Source organism: Dendropsophus ebraccatus, chromosome 7 (genome assembly GCF_027789765.1).
Source record: "Dendropsophus ebraccatus isolate aDenEbr1 chromosome 7, aDenEbr1.pat, whole genome shotgun sequence".
Taxonomy (NCBI): domain Eukaryota; kingdom Metazoa; phylum Chordata; class Amphibia; order Anura; family Hylidae; genus Dendropsophus; species Dendropsophus ebraccatus.
The window spans coordinates 86,118,317-86,139,093 of NC_091460.1; the positions used below are offsets into that span (position 1 = coordinate 86,118,317).

The 20,777-nt window shown below is 47.7% G+C and overlaps 1 protein-coding gene across 2 annotated transcripts in view; it reads right to left on the reverse strand.

The window, feature by feature from the left end:
- FNIP2 (folliculin interacting protein 2) overlaps positions 1 to 20,330 on the reverse strand; it is a 70,427-nt gene extending 50,097 nt beyond the window's left edge. Inside the window, exon 1 of one of the 2 annotated variants that reach the window (XM_069977855.1) lies at positions 20,020 to 20,330. In XM_069977855.1, coding sequence (XP_069833956.1) covers positions 20,020 to 20,093 — 74 coding nt within the window. In that variant the 5' untranslated portion in view covers positions 20,094 to 20,330. Of the gene's footprint in view, positions 1 to 19,994 lie in introns of both variants that reach the window. The other variant, XM_069977854.1, reaches the window with a different exon arrangement.
- Between the last annotated feature and the right edge of the window lie 447 nt (positions 20,331 to 20,777).

Below are 20,777 nucleotides of genomic sequence, written 5' to 3' on the forward strand. Positions count from 1 at the left end.
ATAGCGCTTTTATCCTTTGGTCTATGGGGCTGTATGAGGTGTCAGTTTTTGCGCCATGATGTGTTCTTTCTATCGGTACCTTGATTGCGTATATACAACTTATTGATCGCTTTTTATAAAAATTTTTATGGATTTGATGTGCCCAAAAATGCGCAATTTTGCACTTTGGGATTTTTTTGGCGCTTACGCCATTTACCGTACGAGATCAGGAATGTGATAAATAGTTCAGGCGATTACGCACGCGGCGATAGCAAACATGTTTGTTTATTTATTTACTTTTATTTAAAACCTGGGAAAAGAGGGGTGATTCAGACTTTTATTAGGGGAGGGAGCTTTTTACTAATAATATATAAAGTGTCACTGTCGTTAAAATTTTTTGGGCAGAAATCAATAGTCCAGGTGATTTTAAGAAACTTTATCTTTATAATTGGGTTTATTAGGCAAATATGCCATTATCTGCATGTAAAAAGCCTTTTCCCAGGTCCCCCCCTCCTCTCCTTTGTCATCCACTCCTCAGAATCAGAAAATCTCGACTGTTTTTTCAACTGAGAGCTTCAAACTGCTTTTTCATGATAAATATTCATTTTTCGGCTAATAAAACCAATTACAAAGTTTCTTAAAATCGCCTGTAGTATTGATTTCTGCAATAAAAATTTTAACGACAGTGACATTTTAAGGCTTTCTACTTCTTGCAGACCAAGACAACTTTTCACAGAGTGTGAATTATTACAGCCATGGGATCGTATCACTGTCCATTAGGTATAGAGACTGACACAGGGCTTTAGTGCAGACGGGTCCTTCCGTATGTTTGTTTATTTAGGCACAAAGGGAGGCATTTATTAAGTCCAGCGTTTTTTACGCCGGACGTAAAAATGCCCCCGCAGCTCCGGCGCTACGGAGATTTATGTAGAGGCGGACTGCCTCTACATAAATCCCGTGCGCGCCGTTGCGCACCGCCGAAAACCTACGCCAGCTGGGGACTGGAGTAGGTTTTCGGTGTACATTTTGACGGATGATAAATCGCGCGGACTCTGAGTCCGCGCCCTCCGTTCCGCCCACTCTCCCACCCCCTTACGTACTCAGCGGAAAGTGCCGATTTGCGAATATTTTATTCGCAAATCCGCCATTTTTGCTTAAAAAAAAGACGCAAATCGGCACTTTCCGCCGAAAATCATCCATTCGCCGGATGATACATGTGGCCCAAAGTGTACAGGTGCAGCAAAACAAACACAAAGCAACTTCTGTCTTCCTCCAGTCCAAAAGCAAAGTCCTAAATATGAGCTGCCCTGGTCAGCTGACTAATAGCAAGGTCAAAATCCTGGAATGGAACATGAGGAGTAGGCACCTACCCAACACACTGCCTACCCCCAGTAAGAGTTGTCCCAGATCATCTGTTACACAGATATACTACTGTTACCCAGCAGCCAACTAACGTAGCTGATCCACTAAATGGCTCTTACTTCACCAAGGCGCATTACTTTTGGCACTTCTCCGGGTATATGTAAAGAACCTTGCCGGTACATACACATCACAGACCTTCCCAGCTGCTGTCTTACAAGTGATAAAGTAATAAAATAAAAGTGTACTCTGCACTCTGACAGAGCCGCTCCCCACTACGCAGCACTTCCTGATCTCTCGCCACAAGGAAACACTTAGTTAATCTCTGATCCTCTTCTAAAAGTGAGGGCTCAGCATGCTCTTCTCATGTCAAAACAGACCAGGAAGTGATGCGCAGCATGACAAGACTTAATCGGAACAGGGGAAGCACGAGAGTAAGTATTCTTTTCGGCCAGTTTTACATGTACAGGAATCGCAGCGGATTTCATGCAACAATATTAGCAGTAGCTAGACCCGCTACCATCAGTTTGAATTTGTTTACATACTCGCAGCGGATTTTTCATTCTGCTGCCAGTATGTAAACCCCATCCCCCTTTATCCATACGCGCTCCGTTCTGCTTCTGTGTTTCCCGGCTCCCAGGTGTCCCGCTCAGTGAATCGGTGCACTGCCCTGCCACAGCCACAGATTGGCTGAGCCGGACTTACGGGAGCGACAGAAGCAACCAAGAGTGTGGATGGGTTAAGTATGCACCTGCCAGCTATGGGTTAAGGGGGACAGCATTTACACATACTTGCAGAAGAATGAAAAATCCACCAAGTATGTAACCCCATTCACTGACAGTACTAGGAAACGCAGCACATTTCGCAGCGGAACTTGCAGCATGAAATCTGTTGCAATTCCGGTAGTGTGGAGCTGGCCTTATGCCAAAAATATGTATGATGAACATGGTTTAAAATAAATAAAAAAAATTACACTACCCCAAAAGCCCCTCCCCCAATAAAAGTTTAAATCACCCCCCTTTCCCATTATATAAATAAAACATAAAAACATAATATACCGTAGCGTGCGTAAATATCTATTAAAATATAACAAGCGTCATCACGAATGGCCAGGTGCCAGGATTGCCGATTTTTTGTTAAAATTATATATAAAAAGTTAATAAAAAAAAAAAGTTAATAAAAAGTGATCAAAATGTCCAATTTTCAAGTATGGTACTAATGAAAACTAGAGATCATGTCAAAAAAAAAAAATGACACCACATACAGCCCTGTAGGTGAAAAAAATAAGACCGTGTCACAATAGGCCCATTTTATTAATAATTAATTGCAAAAAAAAAAATAAAAGTTTTCGTAAGAAAAAATATAAACATTAGAAAATATGTGTAAACCTGCATGTGGTTGTATTCAGGCTGACCTATAGAATAATGGTATGTCACTTTTACCATATAGTGCATTACTAGACACAGGAACACCCCCTTACACACACGTTACCTTTTTGCATTCTTTTTTACGATTTCACCAATTTATATCTTCATAAATAATAATTTTGGGGTTCCATCATACATGTTATGGTAGAATGAAAGACGCCATTTTAAATTACAACTACTCCTGTAAAAAATAAGCCCCCACATGGCCCTGTAGATAGAAAACTGAAAGTGTTAGAGCTCTTAGAAGGTGAGAAGGAAAAAAAATGAAAATTTGTGTGGTCCACTGGGTCATTTTGGGCTTGGTCCTCAAAGGGTTAATGGCCAGTATTTATTGTTTACATAGCCTAATGACTTAAATATTATATAGCCTCCCTCATCCAGGTTAGTTGCGGTGTGGTTAGTGAGGTGGGGGCAGGGCTGGAGGGGGCAGTTAGCAAGGGGCCCAGAATTTCTAAACCTCCCAGGGCCCATGGTATTCTTAATCCGCCCCTGCACACAATAATGCAAAATAGTAAGCATAAAACAGATATATGTTGAGGCTACGGCACTGCAGGGTATGGCATTTAAAAAAAAAAAAAAAACCACACACACACACACACACACACACCTTCCTAATAAAAGTCACACTTGTTCTAAGTCGCCACATTACACCACAAAATAACGATTAGAAGGACCCTCATTCTCCACATGTCCTGATGCGGAGCTGCTCAGTTATTTGCTTGCTTCATGGCTATTGGCCCATTTGCCGTTGAACACAATGACCAGCATACACATAGCTTCTTCTATTAGCGGTGATCATTGACATGCTGTATGCTTACAAGTGCAGGGGTGCTGCATCACTGCACTGGTCACGAACTGAGAGCGCTCCACTTCTGGAGGAAGGTGTCTTGACCTGTCAAATATCTGTCACCCCACAGCTCCTCATTTATGCTGAGGGTACACACAGCACCAGCTGAGGAGGCTTAGCAGTACAGCTTTTAATGTAGCCTGAAAACTAATTATTAACAGGCACTGAGCAGACTGTAGCCAGGAGATAGCAGTAATCTCTCCCAGCTTCTCCTTCATCAATCTAGTGTCTATTCTCCCTTCAAATCCACAGGATAGCCCATCAATCAAGGGTACTTAATAAATTTCACCAAATGTAATCGAATGAAGAAGTCCACCGCAGCCTAAAGACAACTGTCGTCAGACCAACAAGATCACAAACATGCACACTATACATTGTGGCATCCAACACAGTACAGAACTGTGCGTACCACTACGCAAAGCAGCATAACAAGACTCACCATGCAAAGATCTAATTATTTCTATATTATTGTCACCAATAATAACCTACAATACTCATTTATTTGAAAAGTAGCCAATTTAAATCACTACAGTACTATACTGTATAGTACATTTGAAACATGAAATTAACAAAACCAGCAAACTGTAAAGGATGGGAGATGGTGGTGCACTGACTGTACTACTGTATATGCCAGGGGTCCCCAAACTTTTCACACAGGGGGCCAGTTCACTGTCCCTAAGACCATCCCTCTCTTTCCACCCCTCACCCAGCCCACACTTAGCCCCTCACTCCCCCCTCAACCAGCCTCCCCTAACTCCCCCTTCACACCCTCAACCAGCCCCCTCACCCCATATACTAATAATGTATCCCTGCATTGTCCCCCATATAGTTATATTGTCCCCCTGCAATGTCCCCCATATAGTTTTAACTAGAAAATGTACCCGGCGCTGCCCAGGTATAAAGTGTCAGTGTGTTAATTAGATTTGTTCTAAGGTGCCCAGGAGGCCAAGCTAAAGGTATTGTTTCATTTGAGTTAATCAGTGTATACCTGTAGTGCATAGTTGGAGGGGTTCTGTATACCCACAATGTATAGTTTTTAGGGGTCTCGCATATCTGTAGTGCATAGTTGGGGGGGGCTGTATACCTATAGTGTATAGTTGGGGGGGGTCCTGTATACCCGTAGAGTGTAGTTGAGGGAGGTCCTGTATACCTGCAGTGTACAGTTGGTGAAGGTCCTGTATACCTGTACTGTATAGTTCGGGTGTCCTGTATACCTGTAGTATATAGTTGGTGCTGTATACCTGTAATGTATAGTTGTATACCTGTAGTAAATAGTTTGAGGGTCCTGTATAACTATAGTATAGAGTTGGTGGAGGTCCTGTATACCTGTAGTGTATATTTTGGGGTCCTATATACCTGTAGTATATAGCTGGTGGAGTTCCTGTATACCTGTAGTATATTTGGGGTCCTGTGTACTTGTAGTATAGAGTTGGTGAAGGTGCTGTATACCTGTAGTGTATAGTTTTGAGGTCCTGTATACCTGTAGTGTATAGTTTTGAGGTCCTGTATACCTGTAGTGTATAGTTTGGGGTCCTATATACCTGTAGTATATAGTTGGTGGAGTTCCTGTATACCTGTAGTGTATAGTTTTGGGGTTCTGTATACCTGTAGGGTTGTATTTACCCGTATGGCAGTGTTATTCAGTCACAGGTCTGGTATAGCGGTGTTATCCAGTCACAGTATGGCGGTATTGGTCAGGTCTGTTGTGGCAGTGTTACCCAGTCACAGTATGGCGGTATTGGTCAGGTCTGGTATGGAGGTGTTATCCAGTCACACACAGTATGGCGGTATTGGTCAGGTCTGGTGTGGCAGTGTTACCCAGTCACAGTTTGGTATATCTGTAGTGCCCTGTATATACATGTAATGTATTGTTGGAGTAGGGGGCCCTGTATATACATATACTGTATAGATGGAGTAGGGGGTCTACCAGTTATTACTGTGGATGTTGTGAGGCAGCTTCCCTAGCAACCATTGCTCCCTGTGAAAATGAAAGCAGTAATCCTATTGGTTGCCAAGGTTCCAACTGCCATGTCTGCTGCAGCTAATTATATCACCTGTGTTTGCAGTGTGGAGATTTTCCCATTCATCTCTATGGGGCGCCTCTCTTTCCCCTCCCCCTCCCCTCCTGTACATCTGGCGGGGACGGGACCTTCGCAATAACCTTCCCGGGCACCCAATGTATCTGTGTGCCAAATTTGGGGTCAAACGGTTCAGGCGTTTGGAAGTCTATAGAGGACAGACAGACAGACTTTGATTTTTATGATATAGATGACCCCCATATAGTTATAATGACCCCCTGCAATGTCCCCCATATGGTTATATTGTCCCCTGCAATGTCCCCCATATAGTTATAGTGACCCCCTGCAATGTCCCCCATATAGTTATAATGACCCCCTGCAATGTCCCCAATATAGTTATATTGTCCCCGATTATAGTTATGTCCCCCTGCATTGCTACAAAAAAAAAAAAAAAAAAAAATTATAATATATATATATATATATATATATATATATTATATATATATATATATATATATATATATATATATTATATTCACCTAATACTGTGTTCATCTCTTCTAGCCTCTTCAGCCGGTCAGTCGCCGGAGGGGTCCCCCAGCAGGAGCAGCGACGTCATCACTGCCCCTGCCAGAGGATCCCTCAGAGATCATTTCCAGGTTACATCCCAGGCGGGGGGTTGGTGGTCCGTGCGGCGCGGAGGAGGCTGGCGGCAGGGATAACATCTGACACTGCAACGGACCGCAGATCCCGAAGCAGGACCACAGATCTCGGAGCAGTGTGAGATGTCAGCCCTGCCGCCAGCCTCCTCCGCGCCGCACAGACCACCAACCTCCCGCCTTGGATGTAACCTGGACATGATCTCTGAGGGATCCTCCGGCAGGGTCAGTGATGACGTCGCTGTACCTGCTGGGGGATCCCTTCGGCGGGGATGTCGGCAGCAGTGTGGATGCTGGGCAGGGGCTGGCGTGATCCAGAAGGGGGAACTTTTTATTGGTGGTCAGTGAGAGCAGTCTTCTCACTGACCACCAATGAAAGAGTTGTCCCTTCCGGAAGTGCGGCGGGGGCCGGATAAAAGGCCTCGGGGGGCCGCATGCGGCCCGCAGTTTGGGGACCCCTGGTATATGCACTCCTGCAATCTTATACAGTACTGTACGTGAAGCCTCTCCAGTGCTAAACTCACCAGGTACAACCCACCATCCACAACCCACCATCCACACTTGCAAAAGTGTTCAAATACCGAGCAAAGTTTGCTTTCCAAATGCTACCATGAGGTAAATTTGTTTGAATACCGAAAAGTTTGCGTTTGGAAATGTTTGAATACCAAGGTATTACTATATAAGCCATTGACTAGGATTTATCTCGATATAATTTCACAGGCTCATCAAAACAAAGCTTCCCAGCAGTACTTACAGCCACACACCACGTGCCTTGGTGGCAAGGATCATAAATAATACAGATATAGTCTTGTGAAAGTTCTGTGAAAGTTCGCAGTCCAGAGGTCATCCTCCTTGCCAGACACCAAGCCTTATGTCTGTATGGGGTGATGTCTATGAATGTAACTTGTCTGAATCAATGACTTAAAATTCCAAATATTCTGCACATAATGACCAAACCATTGTTAGCCCGATAGCCAAGTCTGGCTTACAAGGGCAACACTGCTGACAAGAGGGCACAGGGCCAGGATGTCCTAGATGTCTGTCCACAGGAAAAAAAAAAAAAAACTCCTGCTTTACATTCCACTATATTCCTATGTCTGGTGCTTAGTGCATGTGATCTAGGGTGAGGAACAGGGCAGCCACCAGGATCTAAGAATAGGAGCTGCACTGAACTGGTGACCCCTTCTGAGGTCTTGCTCAGAATAACTTTCTACCACTGAAACACCTTGATAAAACAAAAATCTACACACAAGGAGTCTGCAGACAGATGGCCGACACATAGTAAGCAGCTAAAGATCAAGCAGCTAAGTGAGTGTGAGAGGATTAAATGTACCCTGGGCCCCTGGCTGTCCATCCAACATTCCAAAAATGAAAAAAGGGTATTGATGTGAACATATTTATGCAGGATATTTTTTTAACGCTTTTTTCATTCCTTCTACAGGACTTAACTATGCTGGCATTACAGTGAAATTTCAAATTGGTGGTCTGCAACTACAGCCTATGGCAGGGTTTAAAGCCTATGTCACACTTTGACATTTTTCAGCTTCCAACACATTATTTCTGATTTGCCTGTTCGCTTGCATTTAAATATATCCCACCCCTTGTAAGGCGCCATTGTTACAAGATAATCAGTGTTCTCCACTTCACCTGTGAGTGGTTCTCATGTTTATGTGGGAGAAGACAATTAAGGCACTCACCTCGCCCCACTACAGGACTCCAATGCTGCTGTTTAACCATATCTTTGCTAAACCTCTAATTTCTGCAAGTTTCAATTCATAGAATATATCGAACATTGGCTTCCATCCAGGGGCGTAACTAGAAATGGCTGGGTCCCATAGCAATACTTTTGATTGGGGCCCCCCCTCCTCGACCAACCACTATGCCATCAACACACCCAGCTCTACACAGGTTCTGTACACCATATAAGTTACACTACAGTTATATTAAGTGACTCACAGGGGACGTCTTCTCTCAGAGTTGTTTCCTTTTCATTTTCTTCTCCATATGCCCTGGGCCATTATAAGAACTTCTCCGAGCCACGAATCAACAGAATCTGCCAGACAGACAAATTAGGCTCTGTATAGACAGCTTATAGATTGCCCCTTGTTCAGTCCTCCATATAGATGGCCCCATGTGCATCTACTATAGTAGAGATCCCCCTCTGTGTAATTCATTTATAGTAGATGACACCCTCTGTGCATCACCTATATCAGTGATTTTCAACCAGTGTGCCGCGACACATGGTCGGGTGTGCCACGGGGAAAGTTCCCCAAACTATGGTGCCCCTGTGAAACAGGAGAGAACAATGGGGGAGAGAAACCTAGGGGAGAGAAGCAGGGGGGGGGGGGGGGGGGGGGGAGAGAAGCAGGGGGGGAGAAGTATGGTGGAGAGAAGCACAGGGGGGGAGAAGAAAACAGGCCCAGGTTTCACACTGAGTATAAATACATTTAGAATCTATATTATTAACTATATGTATAATATGTACTGTTTTAGTGTCATTTTGTGCCATTTTGGTTGGTGGTGTGTCCCGGGATTTTTTAAGTATAAAAAGTGTGCCGCGGCTCAAAAAAGGTTGAAAATCACTGACCTATATCAGTGGCAGGAAATCTCGGCTCTCCAGCTTCTGCAAAACTACAACTCCCATCATGTGTGGACAGTCAAAAATAAAGCTGTAGTTTTGCAATAGCTAGAGAGCCAAGGTTCCCTATCCCTGCCGTACATTATATGGTCCCCTCTGTGTAGTCCTCTTAGATGGCCCCTCTGTGTAGTTCCCTTTTAGATGGCCCACATTCCCTATAAAAAGGTAGCCCCCAGTGTTGTGCACCCCCTAGTCCCCACATAACCCCCAGTATTGTGCACCCCCTAGTCCCCACATAGCCCCCAGTGTTGTGCACCCCCTAGTCCCCACATAGCCCCCAGTGTTGCCTTTTTGATTAAAAAACAAACACAACTCACCTAACCACACGCTCCCCCGTCGGTCTCCTCTTCTCTCGGCCTCCGCCCGATGAGCAGCCCTCCGGTGAAGTCCTGGCAGAGTCAACGCTGAGCACTCTGTGCGCCGCCGCGGCTGGGACTTCCGGTACTAAGAACACAAACCGGAAGTCCCAGCCGCGGCGGCGCACACTGAGTGCTCAGCGATGACGCTGCCAGGACTTCACCAAAGAGCTGCTCATCGGGCAGGACACTCTTGTGTTCGCAAGCAGAACGCTTGCTTGCGGTCACAAGAATGATTGACAGGGCGGGAAGCCTATGGCTTCTCGCGCTGTCAGTCAGAACACTGAACACCCGGGAGGCCCGCTCGGCCGACAGGTGTTGCAGGTGGTCATCTTTGGGGGGGCCGAGGCCACGGGCCCCTGATGTTAGGGCCCCGTAGCAGCCGCTACGACGGTAGTTCCGCCCCTGCTTCCATCTTCCTAAATTACCTGATGGAATCTGTAATTTATCCAGGCTGACAAAGCCGTGTTCACACATGCAGTATCGCAATGAAGATACAATGTGAATGCATTATTTAATTGCAGTCATTGATATTTTCATTGCAGTGCTGCATCATTTCATTGCAGTAATTAATCATTTAATTGCCGTTCCTCATTGCGCCAATACAATTAAACTCCAGGAGGATCGCACAGCTCAGCTTCACAACCGTTCTCCCTGCCTCTTCCGACACGTTACTATTGGGATAAGTTCACTGAATCAACTAAATTTAAAACCCTCTTGACTCTGAGTGGTGCATATTACTCTACCCCCTTCCCTCTCCACCCCCCTTGTCTTCTTTCGATCCCTCCATCTTTCGTAGTGGACATAGAGCAAAAGGTGGAAATTTCAAGTGAAGGCCGTGCCACTGACGCCGCTTGAAATTCTGCCCCGTCCCATTGATTCATTATGATTTATTATTATTGCTTTGAGCGAAGACACAATCAGTGGGGCAGGCAGAATTTCAAGCGGTGTCCGCGTCATGGGCTTTGCTTGAAATTTCTGCAGCTTTTGCTGTGTGCAGAGACCCTTTCCCCTCGTCGCTTTCTCTTTCAAGGGTTGGGGCTTGGCCCTGAGTGTTGTATCTAAGGCTAAATTCACACAAACTGATCCACAGCGGATTTCTCCCTGTGGATCCCTGCCCTGTAAAGTCTATGGGCAGACATACTCGCAGCGGGATGAACATCCCGCTGCGAGTATGTCGGGAGACCACCCCGTTAACCACCGGCCGGAGCTCATACATTACCTGCTCCGTGATCCGGCTTGCTTCGGCGGTTCTTGTCAGCAGCACACTGATTGGCTGAGCACCCGGGAAGCAAGCCGGAGCGGTCTCCAGACATACTCGCAGCGGGATATCCGCCCATAGACTTAACAGGGCAGGGATCCTCAGCGGATCTCGCTGCAAATTCGCATAGAGTAATCCACTGCAGATCCGTCTGTGTGAATTTAGCCTTAAAGGGGTGCTCCAGCGTGGGGGCACTTTTTTTGGGGGGAGGAGGTGGCTGAAATAAAAGACGTCCACTCACCTCCCCGGTTCCAGCAGCGGGTCACTCATCGCGGCGCTCCGGTACCCGGTTGCTTCCCGATGTCTGATGCCGCCTGAGACGCTACTTCTCAGGGCCACTCAGTAAAGGAGGCGGGATCCGAGCGGACTTCAAACGGATCCCACCTCCTTCACTGAGTGGCTGAGCGGCCCTAAGACGTAGCATCTTGGGCGGCGTCAGACACCCGGAAGCAGCCGGGAACCGGGCACCAGAGCGCCGTGATGCAGGACCCGCCGCTGGAGGCGGGAAGGTAAGTGGACTTTTTATTTCAGCCACCTCCTCCCCGTTCCCCAGAAAAAAAAAGTGCCCCCACGCTGGAGCACCCCTTTAAACCAGCACTTCTCAATTCCAGTCCTCAGGCCTCACCAACAGGGCCTGATTTGAGGATTTCCCATACAAAGAACAGCTGTGATAATTCCTGATACACAGAGTATAATTATATCACCTTTAAAATACTAAGGAAATCCTCAAAACAAGACCTGTTGGTGAGGCCTGAGGACTGGAATTGAGAAGCACCATCTTAAAGGGAACCAATCACCGGAAAAACGCATATAGAGCTTTTGAAATGTGCTGTTAGAGCACACAGCACACTTGGCACACGTGTTTCCATAGCCTCCGTGCCTTCCCCGTGTAAGCCGCAAAGTAACTTTATAAAACTGGCGCCCTGTATGCTAGTTACCTGAGGTAGTCACCTGGGCGGTGTTCGGCTAGCAGGTAGTCACGGTCCCCTGGGCGTTCTTCCGCTGTAATCACGCCCCTCTGGGCGTGATTCAAATGGCCGAGTAGCTGTGACATTCTGATGCCGGACGCCGCCGCACATGCGCAGTGCCGCCGCTTCCATTCCGGCGGTACTGCGCCTGTGCAGAATAGCCTCGAATAGCCTGTTAGCCGGAGTTCGAGGCTATTCTACACAGGCGCAGTCCAGCCGGAATGGAAGCGGCTGCACTGCGCATGAGCGGCGGCGTCCGGCATCAGTACGTAAGCGCGCCGACGTTGGGCACGGCGCGCTCCCGAGTGACGCCACAGCCACTCTGACATTTGAATCACGCCCAGAGGGGGCGTGATTACAGCGGAAGAACGCCCAGGGGACCGTGACTACCTGCTAGCCGAACACCGCCCAGGTGACTACCTCAGGTAATTAGCATACAGGGCGCCAGTTTTATAAAGTTACTTTGCGGCTTACAGGGGGAAGGCACGGAGGCTATGGAAACACGTGTGCCAAGTGTGCTGTGTGCTCTAACAGCACATTTCAAAAGCTCTATATGCTTTTTTCCAGTGATTGGTTCCCTTTAAACTATAGCTTCTTTCCCAACCTATGACATGGTTACTGTTACATGTTTCGGATGTTGTCTCAATGTACCGTATTGTCCGCGCCTAGTTTAATTCTGAATACACACACACACACACACACACACACACACACACACACACAATGCACCGAAATATCGATAATATCGATATTCGGGGCAAAAAAAAACCCGGTTCGGTACCAGGATTTCCTGGTATCGATACTTTATATTAAGATGTGCAATAGCGCAGCTTAACAGTATAGTGCAGAGAACACGGCGGGCGGCTAGCTTAGCACCAGCCGTGCTCTCTGTCTGCTCCCCACCCCCCCCCCGCGAGGCTCACCAACTCCTTCTCCATGCTGCCTGGTCCAGGTGTCATCTCGGACATCTCTCTCCCCCCCTCCCCAGCAACCAGCGGGGGCCGCCCGGGTACGGCATGCCGCTGTCACTATGGAGCGGCATTCATACTGGACTGTACTGCGTTGTGATTCCGGGCCCCCGCACACAGGCCGCAGCCTCCTCACTACGGGACAATCTCCAAAGCAATCGGCTGCTGCGCACGGAGCGGCTCGGATGCTGCTGACACAGCGGCATCCACACAGTTAAACCGGCTATTTAACTGTGTAGATGCCGCTGTGTCAGCAGCATCTACACAGTTAAATAGCCGGTTTAACTGTGTAGATGCCGCTGTGTCAGCAGCATCTACACAGTTAAATAGCCGGTTTAACTGTGTAGATGCCGCTGTGTCAGCAGCATCCGAGCCGCTCCGTGCGCAGCAGCCGATGGCTTTGGAGATTGTCCCGTAGTGAGGAGGCTGCGGCCTGTGTGCGGGGGCCGGGAGTAATGCGGAGCGTGGAGAGTGACGCCGGGACCGGGAAGCATGGAGCAGGAGGTGAGGAGGCTGCGGCCTGTGTGCGGGGGCCGGGAGTAATGCGGAGCGTGGAGAGTGACGCCGGGACCGGGAAGCATGGAGCAGGAGGTGAGGAGGCTGCGGCCTCTGTGCGGGGGCCGGGAGTCACAACGGAGCGAGGAGAGTGACGCCGGGACCGGGCAGCATGGAGCAGGAGGTGAAGGTTCTGCTCCACTACAACTATTACTATCCTAGTGCTGGGTCAGCACCAGTATAGTATGTTGGGGATAGTAGTTGTATAGCTATATGTCCATAGTATAGCCATACTACTACCCCCAACCTACTATACTGTACATCTGCCCTACTACCCCCAACCTACTATACTGTACATCTGCCCTATTACCCCCAACCTACTATACTGTACATCTGCACTACTACCCACAACCTACTATACTGTACATCTGCACTACTACTACTACTAGCACTACTACTCTACTGGCATCTGCCATACTACTAGTACCCCCAACATACTGTACATCTGCCATACTACTACTACTACTACTCTACTGGCATCTGCCATACTACTAGTACCCCCAACATACTGTACTGTGCATCTGCCGTACTACTACCCCCAACATACTATACTGTGCATGTGCCATACTACTACTACCCCCAACATAATATACTGTGAGTCAGCTTCACTACTATTACCCTCAAAGTACTATACTGTGTGTTAGCCATACAACTACTACCCCCAACATACTATACTGTGTGTGACCCATACAACTACTACCCCCAACATACTATGCTGTGAGTCAGCCATACTACTACTACCCCCAACTACTATAATAAAAACAAAAAGAGGGGGAAATATTGGCATCACCACATGCGTAATTGCACGTTAAAATGATCACCTTCCCAATCTCTCACAGTATACAGTGTTCCAAAAAAAGTCATATCCAAACATGGTATCAATCAAAGCTGCAAATCATTGCGCGCAAAGACTCTCAGACAGCCCTACAGTCTGAAAGATATGGGAATCAGAAAACACCAATTTTTAACACATGTATTTAAAAAAAAACAAAAAAAAACTTTTGTAACATTTGTACAGTGTAAGTTGGAAAATAAAATGAAAATATATTGTACCATCGTAATAGTGCGGACCTGAAGAATATAGATAACATGTCAGGTATATTACATAGTGAACATTGGGGAGTGTTATATCTGCAGTTGAGGGGGGGGGGCATTATATTGAGTTATTATTGGGGGGGGGGGGGGGGGGGGGGGTTATACGCTAAGTATCAAAATGGTATTCAGTATCGAAATAAAAAAGTTGGTATTGGTATCGAACTCAAAATTTTGGTATCGTGACATCCCTAACATGCACACTAAGGAATTCTCGCGGATACCAGATTCCGACATTCATCCCTGTGAGTTCCCTCTCCGCCTGTCCTAGACTCCATTCTATGGTCAAGCAGATTCTGCCATCTGCCCAAAGAACTCCCTTGGACTTTGATGGGATTTCCATTATTTGGTCTCCTGGTTCCAGTGATGTTCTTTGCCTGTAGATACTGCCCTCTAATGGCAACTGTGACCTGCCTCAGTCAGTGAAAGGGTGGTGCTTGCAGGGGCAAGAAAATAAAGGACGCAAGAAGCAGCAGTATGCAGCAGGAACCGAGCGCAGGCAAGTACTCTTTTTTTACTTTCACACAACCCTGACTTTTAAGGGTACCGTCACATGTACTGGATCCGCAGCGGATTTCATGCTGCGAGTTTGCAGCAAAATCCGCTACGAATCGTGGTAGTGTGAAGTTTAATGGGGTCAAATACCTGCAGCGGAATTCATTCCGCTGTATGAACCCCGACCCCTTTAACCCCCAACTGCCCGGAGCATACATTACTTGCTCAGCGCCGCAGATGTTTGTGAGGCTCCTGTCGGTCCCCAATCAGTGCACGGCAGGACTGATAGGGGCCGCACAAGCAGTCGCAGCACCGAGCAGGTAATGTGTGCTGCAGGCTCTGAGCTGCAGTCGGGGGTTAAAGGGGTCAGGTTACATACTTGCAGTGGAATAAAAATTCTGCTGCGGGTATGTAAGCCTATTCAACTTCACACTACCACGATTCGCAGCGGATTTTGCAGCGTGAAGTCCACTGTGGATATGGTACATGTGAAGCTACCCTAAAGGATATTAGTCATGATGAAGGCCAGCGCAGAATGGCATGCAGCCGCAATTGACTTGGCCATGGGGCATGTATCTGAGGAAATGCAATCCTCCCAAGTTCTGTGCACAAGCAATATTAAATTAGAATAAGATCAAGTGCTGCCATGGGACGTATTCTGGTATATGTGATGCGATTTTATTCTACCCCCTTAAAGGGGTTCTCCAGCGATTTTATTCTACCCCCTTAAAGGGGTTCTCCAGCGAAAATCTTTCAAATCAACTGGTTTCAGAAAGTTATATAGATTTTTAATTTACTTCTATTTAAAAACCTCAAGTTTTCCCATCCTTATCAGCTGCTGTATGTTCTGCAGGAAATGTTCTCTTTTCAGTCTGACACAGTGCTGCCACCTCTGTCCCAGACAGGAACTGTCCTAAGCAGTAGATGTTTTCTATGGGGTTTGCTGCTGCTCTGGACAGGTCCTGTCTCGGACAGAGGTGGCAGCAGAGAGCACTGTGTCACACTGAAAAGAGAACATTTCGTGCAGGACATGCAGCAGCTGATAAGACTTGAGATTTTTAAATAGTAGTAAATTACTAATCTTAATAACTTTCTGAAGCCAGTTGATTTAAGAGAAAAAGATTTTTGCTGGACAACCCCTCTAACTCTACTGATACACCTGTCACCAAGACCACCTTGTTGTGCTATAAAAAGTTGGACCCAAGAGCAGCCAAGGTACCGGAGTGAAGACACTTATGCTGCGTTTACACGGAGCGATAATTCACTCAATCGTACGATTAAAGATATCGAAAGAACGATTTTTTTTTTAGAACGATCAGCGTTTAGACGGAACGATATATTGTACGAAAAAATCGTTTTGCGATTGCTTAAGCCTATCGCACATAGGTAAAATAGGTGAACGACTGTTTGCAAAAAATTTGCAGATCGTTCCGTGTAAACGACGATTTAAGAACATGTTCAAAGATCAAAATGAACGATTTCTCGCTCATCGTTTGATCGTTCGCTGCGTTTACACATACGATTTTCGTCCGAATTCGATAGTTATTGTGCAAATTCAAACGATAATCGTTCCGTGTAAACGCAGCATTAGGGGGAAAGTTATGAAAGGGTGTACATATACATCTGGTGTAAACTGCCCACAGCAACCAATCACGGCTCCCCTTATATTTTGCCAGAGCTGAAAGCTGAGCTGTGATTGGTTCTGTGGGCAGTTTACACCAGGTGTATATTTACAGCCTTTCATAAATCTCCCCCCTAACCATTTAAAGGGGTGCTCCAGCATGGCGGCACTTTTTTTTGGGGACCGGGTAGGAGGTGGCTGAAATAAAAGACGTCCACTTACCTGCCAGGTTCCAGCAGCGGGTCTCGCATCATGGCGCTCCGGTCCCCGATTCCCGGCCGCTTCCGGGTGTCTGACGCCGCCCGAGACGCTACGTCTCAGGGCCGCTCAGCCACTCAGTAAAGGAGGTGGGATCCGAGCGGCCTTCAAATGGATCCCGCCTCCTTCACTGAGGCTGAGCGGACCTGAGACATCACGCTCGGGCAGCGTCAGGCACCCGGAAGCGGCCGGGAACCGGAGCGCCGTGATGCGGGACCCGCCACTGGAACCGGGGAGGTAAGTGGACGTCTTTTATTTCAGCCACCTCCTCCCCGGTCCCCCCCCCCCAAAAAAATGTCCCCACGCTGGAGCACCCCTTTAATCATAAACCCAAAATAACAAGAGCAATGGATTCTAATGATGGCGTATCATAGTGGGGCGGGGGGTTCCTCCCACTGGGGGTGGGTCAGCTCACCTCCAGTGCTTCAGCACAGGTCTGATGGTACAGTCACTAAGACCCCCGAAACCACCACCTGTAAACATCTACAACTAAAATGGAAGTATTAAAGGCGGCAGAGATACAACTCCTTATAACAAGCTGACCTGATCCCGCCCTTTGCCTGATCATAAACCCCTAACTGAATTGTCATACGAGAAGCAATAACAGTATCACTGAACACCCCATAAACTTCATATCTAAACGTTGTCATTTTATAACCAAACAAGGTATGGCACTACTCATTATACATGGCTACCATAGAGGTCCAACCACTAGCCTTTAACTAAGCTACTTTAATGCCTATTTAAATTATTTAGGGTGCTGTAGCAGATTTGATGGAACAGATCTGATGCTGTGTTCAGTTATTTAAATCGAAAATCTGCTGCGTTGCGGTGTGTGTGATGCGACCCTTAAAAAAAAAAAAAAAAATGCACGGGGGAGTGAATGGAGGATCCATAGGGCTACTGGTGTGAAACATGGCAATGTCCGGGAGCACATTACACCAACATATGCACTTGCAGCACACAGAAATACCATCTGTACTATAGGATGCCCAAACCAAGTGACCATTCTGCAGCATGTGTGACAGGTAGACATAGCGCAGAACCATCATCCCTTCCAGCAGCAATGACTGGTTAGGGGCAGCACTATAAGCAGGCAGGTAATGGGTAGACATGGGGCAGCGATATCGTTATCAATGACTTGTTACAGGCAGGTAATGGGTAGACATGGGGCAGGGATATCGGTATCAATGACTTGTTACAGGCAGGTAATGGGTAGACATGGGGCAGCGATATCGGTATCAATGACTTGTTACAGGCAGGTAATGGGTAGACATGGGGCAGCGATATCGGTATCAATGACTTGTTACAGGCAGGTAATGGGTAGACATGGGGCAGCGATATCGTTATCAATGACTTGTTACAGGCAGGTAATGGGTAGACATGGGGCAGCGATATCGGTATCAATGACTTGTTACAGGCAGGTAATAGGTAGATGTGGGGCAGCGATATCGGTATCAATGACTTGTTACAGGCAGGTAATAGGTAGATGTGGGGCAGGGCTATCAATGATAGGAGATATAAGTGATAGGTAGGCACAGAGCAGCACTATCAGTATCAATGGTAGGACAAGTATGAGATAGGTAGACATGGAGCAGCACTATCACCTACCTGTCCTATCAGTATCAATGACTGGGCGGGGGGCAGGCAATAGGTAGCCATGAGGCAGCACCATCAATGCTAGGGCAGGTAGGTAGCCATGAGGCAGCACCCCAATGCTAGGACAGGTATGTAGCCATGAGGCAGCGCTATGAATGCTAGGACAGGTAGGTAGCCATGAGGCAGTGCTATGAATGCTAGGACAGTTAGGTAGCCATGAGGCAGCGCTATGAATGCTAGGGCAGGTAGGTAGCCATGAGGCAGCACCATCAATGCTAGGGCAGGTAGGTAGCCATGAGGCAGCACCATCAATGCTAGGGCAGGTAGGTAGCCATGAGGCAGTGCTATAAATTCTAGGACAGGTAGGTAGCAATGAGGCAGCACTATGAATGCTAGGGCAGGTAGGTAGATGTGAGGCAGCGCTATAAATGCTAGGGCAGGTAGGTAGCCATGAGGCAGTGCTATGAATGCTAGGACAGGTAGGTAGCCATGAGGCAGCACCATCAATGCTAGGACAGGTAGGTAGATGTGAGGCAGCACTATGAATGCTAGGGCAGGTAGGTAGATGTGAGGCAGCACTATGAATGCTAGGGCAGGTAGGTAGCCATGAGGCAGCACTATGAATGCTAGGACAGGTAGGTAGCCATGAGGCAGCACTATGAATGCTAGGGCAGGTAGGTAGATGTGAGGCAGCACTATGAATGCTAGGACAGGTAGGAAGCCATGAGGCAGCGCTATGAATGCTAGGGCAGGTAGGTAGATGTGAGGCAGCACTATGAATGCTAGGACAGGTAGGTAGCCATGAGGCAGCTCTATGAATGCTAGGGCAGGTAGGTAGCCATGAGGCAGCACTATGAATGCTAGGGCAGGTAGGTAGCCATGAGGCAGTGCTATGAATGCTAGGGCAGGTAGGTAGCCATGAGGCAGTGCTATGAATGCTAGGACAGGTAGGTAGCCATGAGGCAGTGCTATGAATGCTAGGACAGGTAGGTAGCCATGAGGCAGCACCATCAATGCTAGGACAGGTAGGTAGATGTGAGGCAGCACTATGAATGCTAGGGCAGGTAGGTAGATGTGAGGCAGCACTATGAATGCTAGGACAGGTAGGTAGCCATGAGGCAGCACTATGAATGCTAGGGCAGGTAGGTAGATGTGAGGCAGCACTATAAATGCTAGGACAGGTAGGTAGCCATGAGGCAGCGCTATGAATGCTAGGGCAGGTAGGTAGCCATGAGGCAGCGCTATGAATGCTAGGGCAGGTAGGTAGCCATGAGGCAGCGCTATGAATGCTAGGGCAGGTAGGTAGCCATGAGGCAGCGCTATGAATGCTAGGGCAGGTAGGTAGCCATGAGGCAGCGCTATGAATGCTAGGGCAGGTAGGTAGCCATGAGGCAGCTCTATGAATGCTAGGGCAGGTAGGTAGCCATGAGGCAGTGCTATGAATGCTAGGGCAGGTAGGTAGATGTGAGGCAGCACTATAAATGCTAGGGCAGGTAGGTAGATGTGAGGCAGCGCTATGAATGCTAGGGCAGGTAGGTAGCCATGAGGCAGCGCTATGAATGCTAGGGCAGGTAGGTAGCCATGAGGCAGCGCTATGAATGCTAGGGCAGGTAGGTAGCCATGAGGCAGCGCTATGAATGCTAGGGCAGGTAGGTAGCCATGAGGCAGCGCTATGAATGCTAGGGCAGGTAGGTAGCCATGAGGCAGCGCTATGAATGCTAGGACAGGTAGGTAGCCATGAGGCAGTGCTATGAATGCTAGGACAGGTAGGTAGCCATGAGGCAGCACTATCAGTGACAGAAGATGTAGACGGGGCAGGCACAGCAGGTTACACCGCCGCCCATGGACTGGGCACCATACACACGGTACAGAGGGGACGATGCTGTGTAGTCACCTGAACGCCGCTGCCTCCCTGGTACCTGTGCTGGGGACTGGGGCACAATTGGTCCTCTTGCTGAACAGCCTGTGGAGAAGGGCCATGGTGATAGCACATAGCGGCCGCTCCTAGCACGGTCTCCGGTGCCCGGTCAGGACTACAGCCGGAGCCGGTAAAAGCCCTCGCCCGGTGCTGCCCGCCATGGTTGGAGGAAAGCCCTTTATCTCCTGCATGGAGCTTCGGCTCATGTGACTGGATGGGAGGAGGGGGAGGAGCCGGCTGTGGGAAGACAGGCTGGGCGGGGCCAGGAGGCTTCTTCTCCACTAATTCTCGGGGACCCCTTCCTCTGAACCACGTGGAGTGCTCCAAAGGTGTGAAGTCATCCGGGGCATGACGTCATCGCGGAGTCTCCTTAGCTGTACCCTGCATGCACACGTAGCTGCTATCCTCTACTGCCACACAGCTCTTATGTACAGCGGTGCAGAGCCCGAGCCAGCCTTCGTTGTTTAGAAGTGCACAAGGGATTCGTTGTTTAGAAGTGCAGCAATAAAACACATCTGCTAGTTTTGAAATGAAGGTATTAAAAGCAGATTTTTACTTTTTCATGAAAAATGTCTGTTACCTGTGAAAACTGCGCAGACTATTGCATCACTAAGGCTGCCCTCACACCTCCTTTAGTTTGGGCTTTTTGACGCTGTTTTTGACTCTGTGTGTGAATTAAACATTTTTTTATTTTTACCAGTTTTCAGGCACCAGATCTGGTGTTACCAGCCAGGTTAAAAAAAAAAAAAAGACACAATA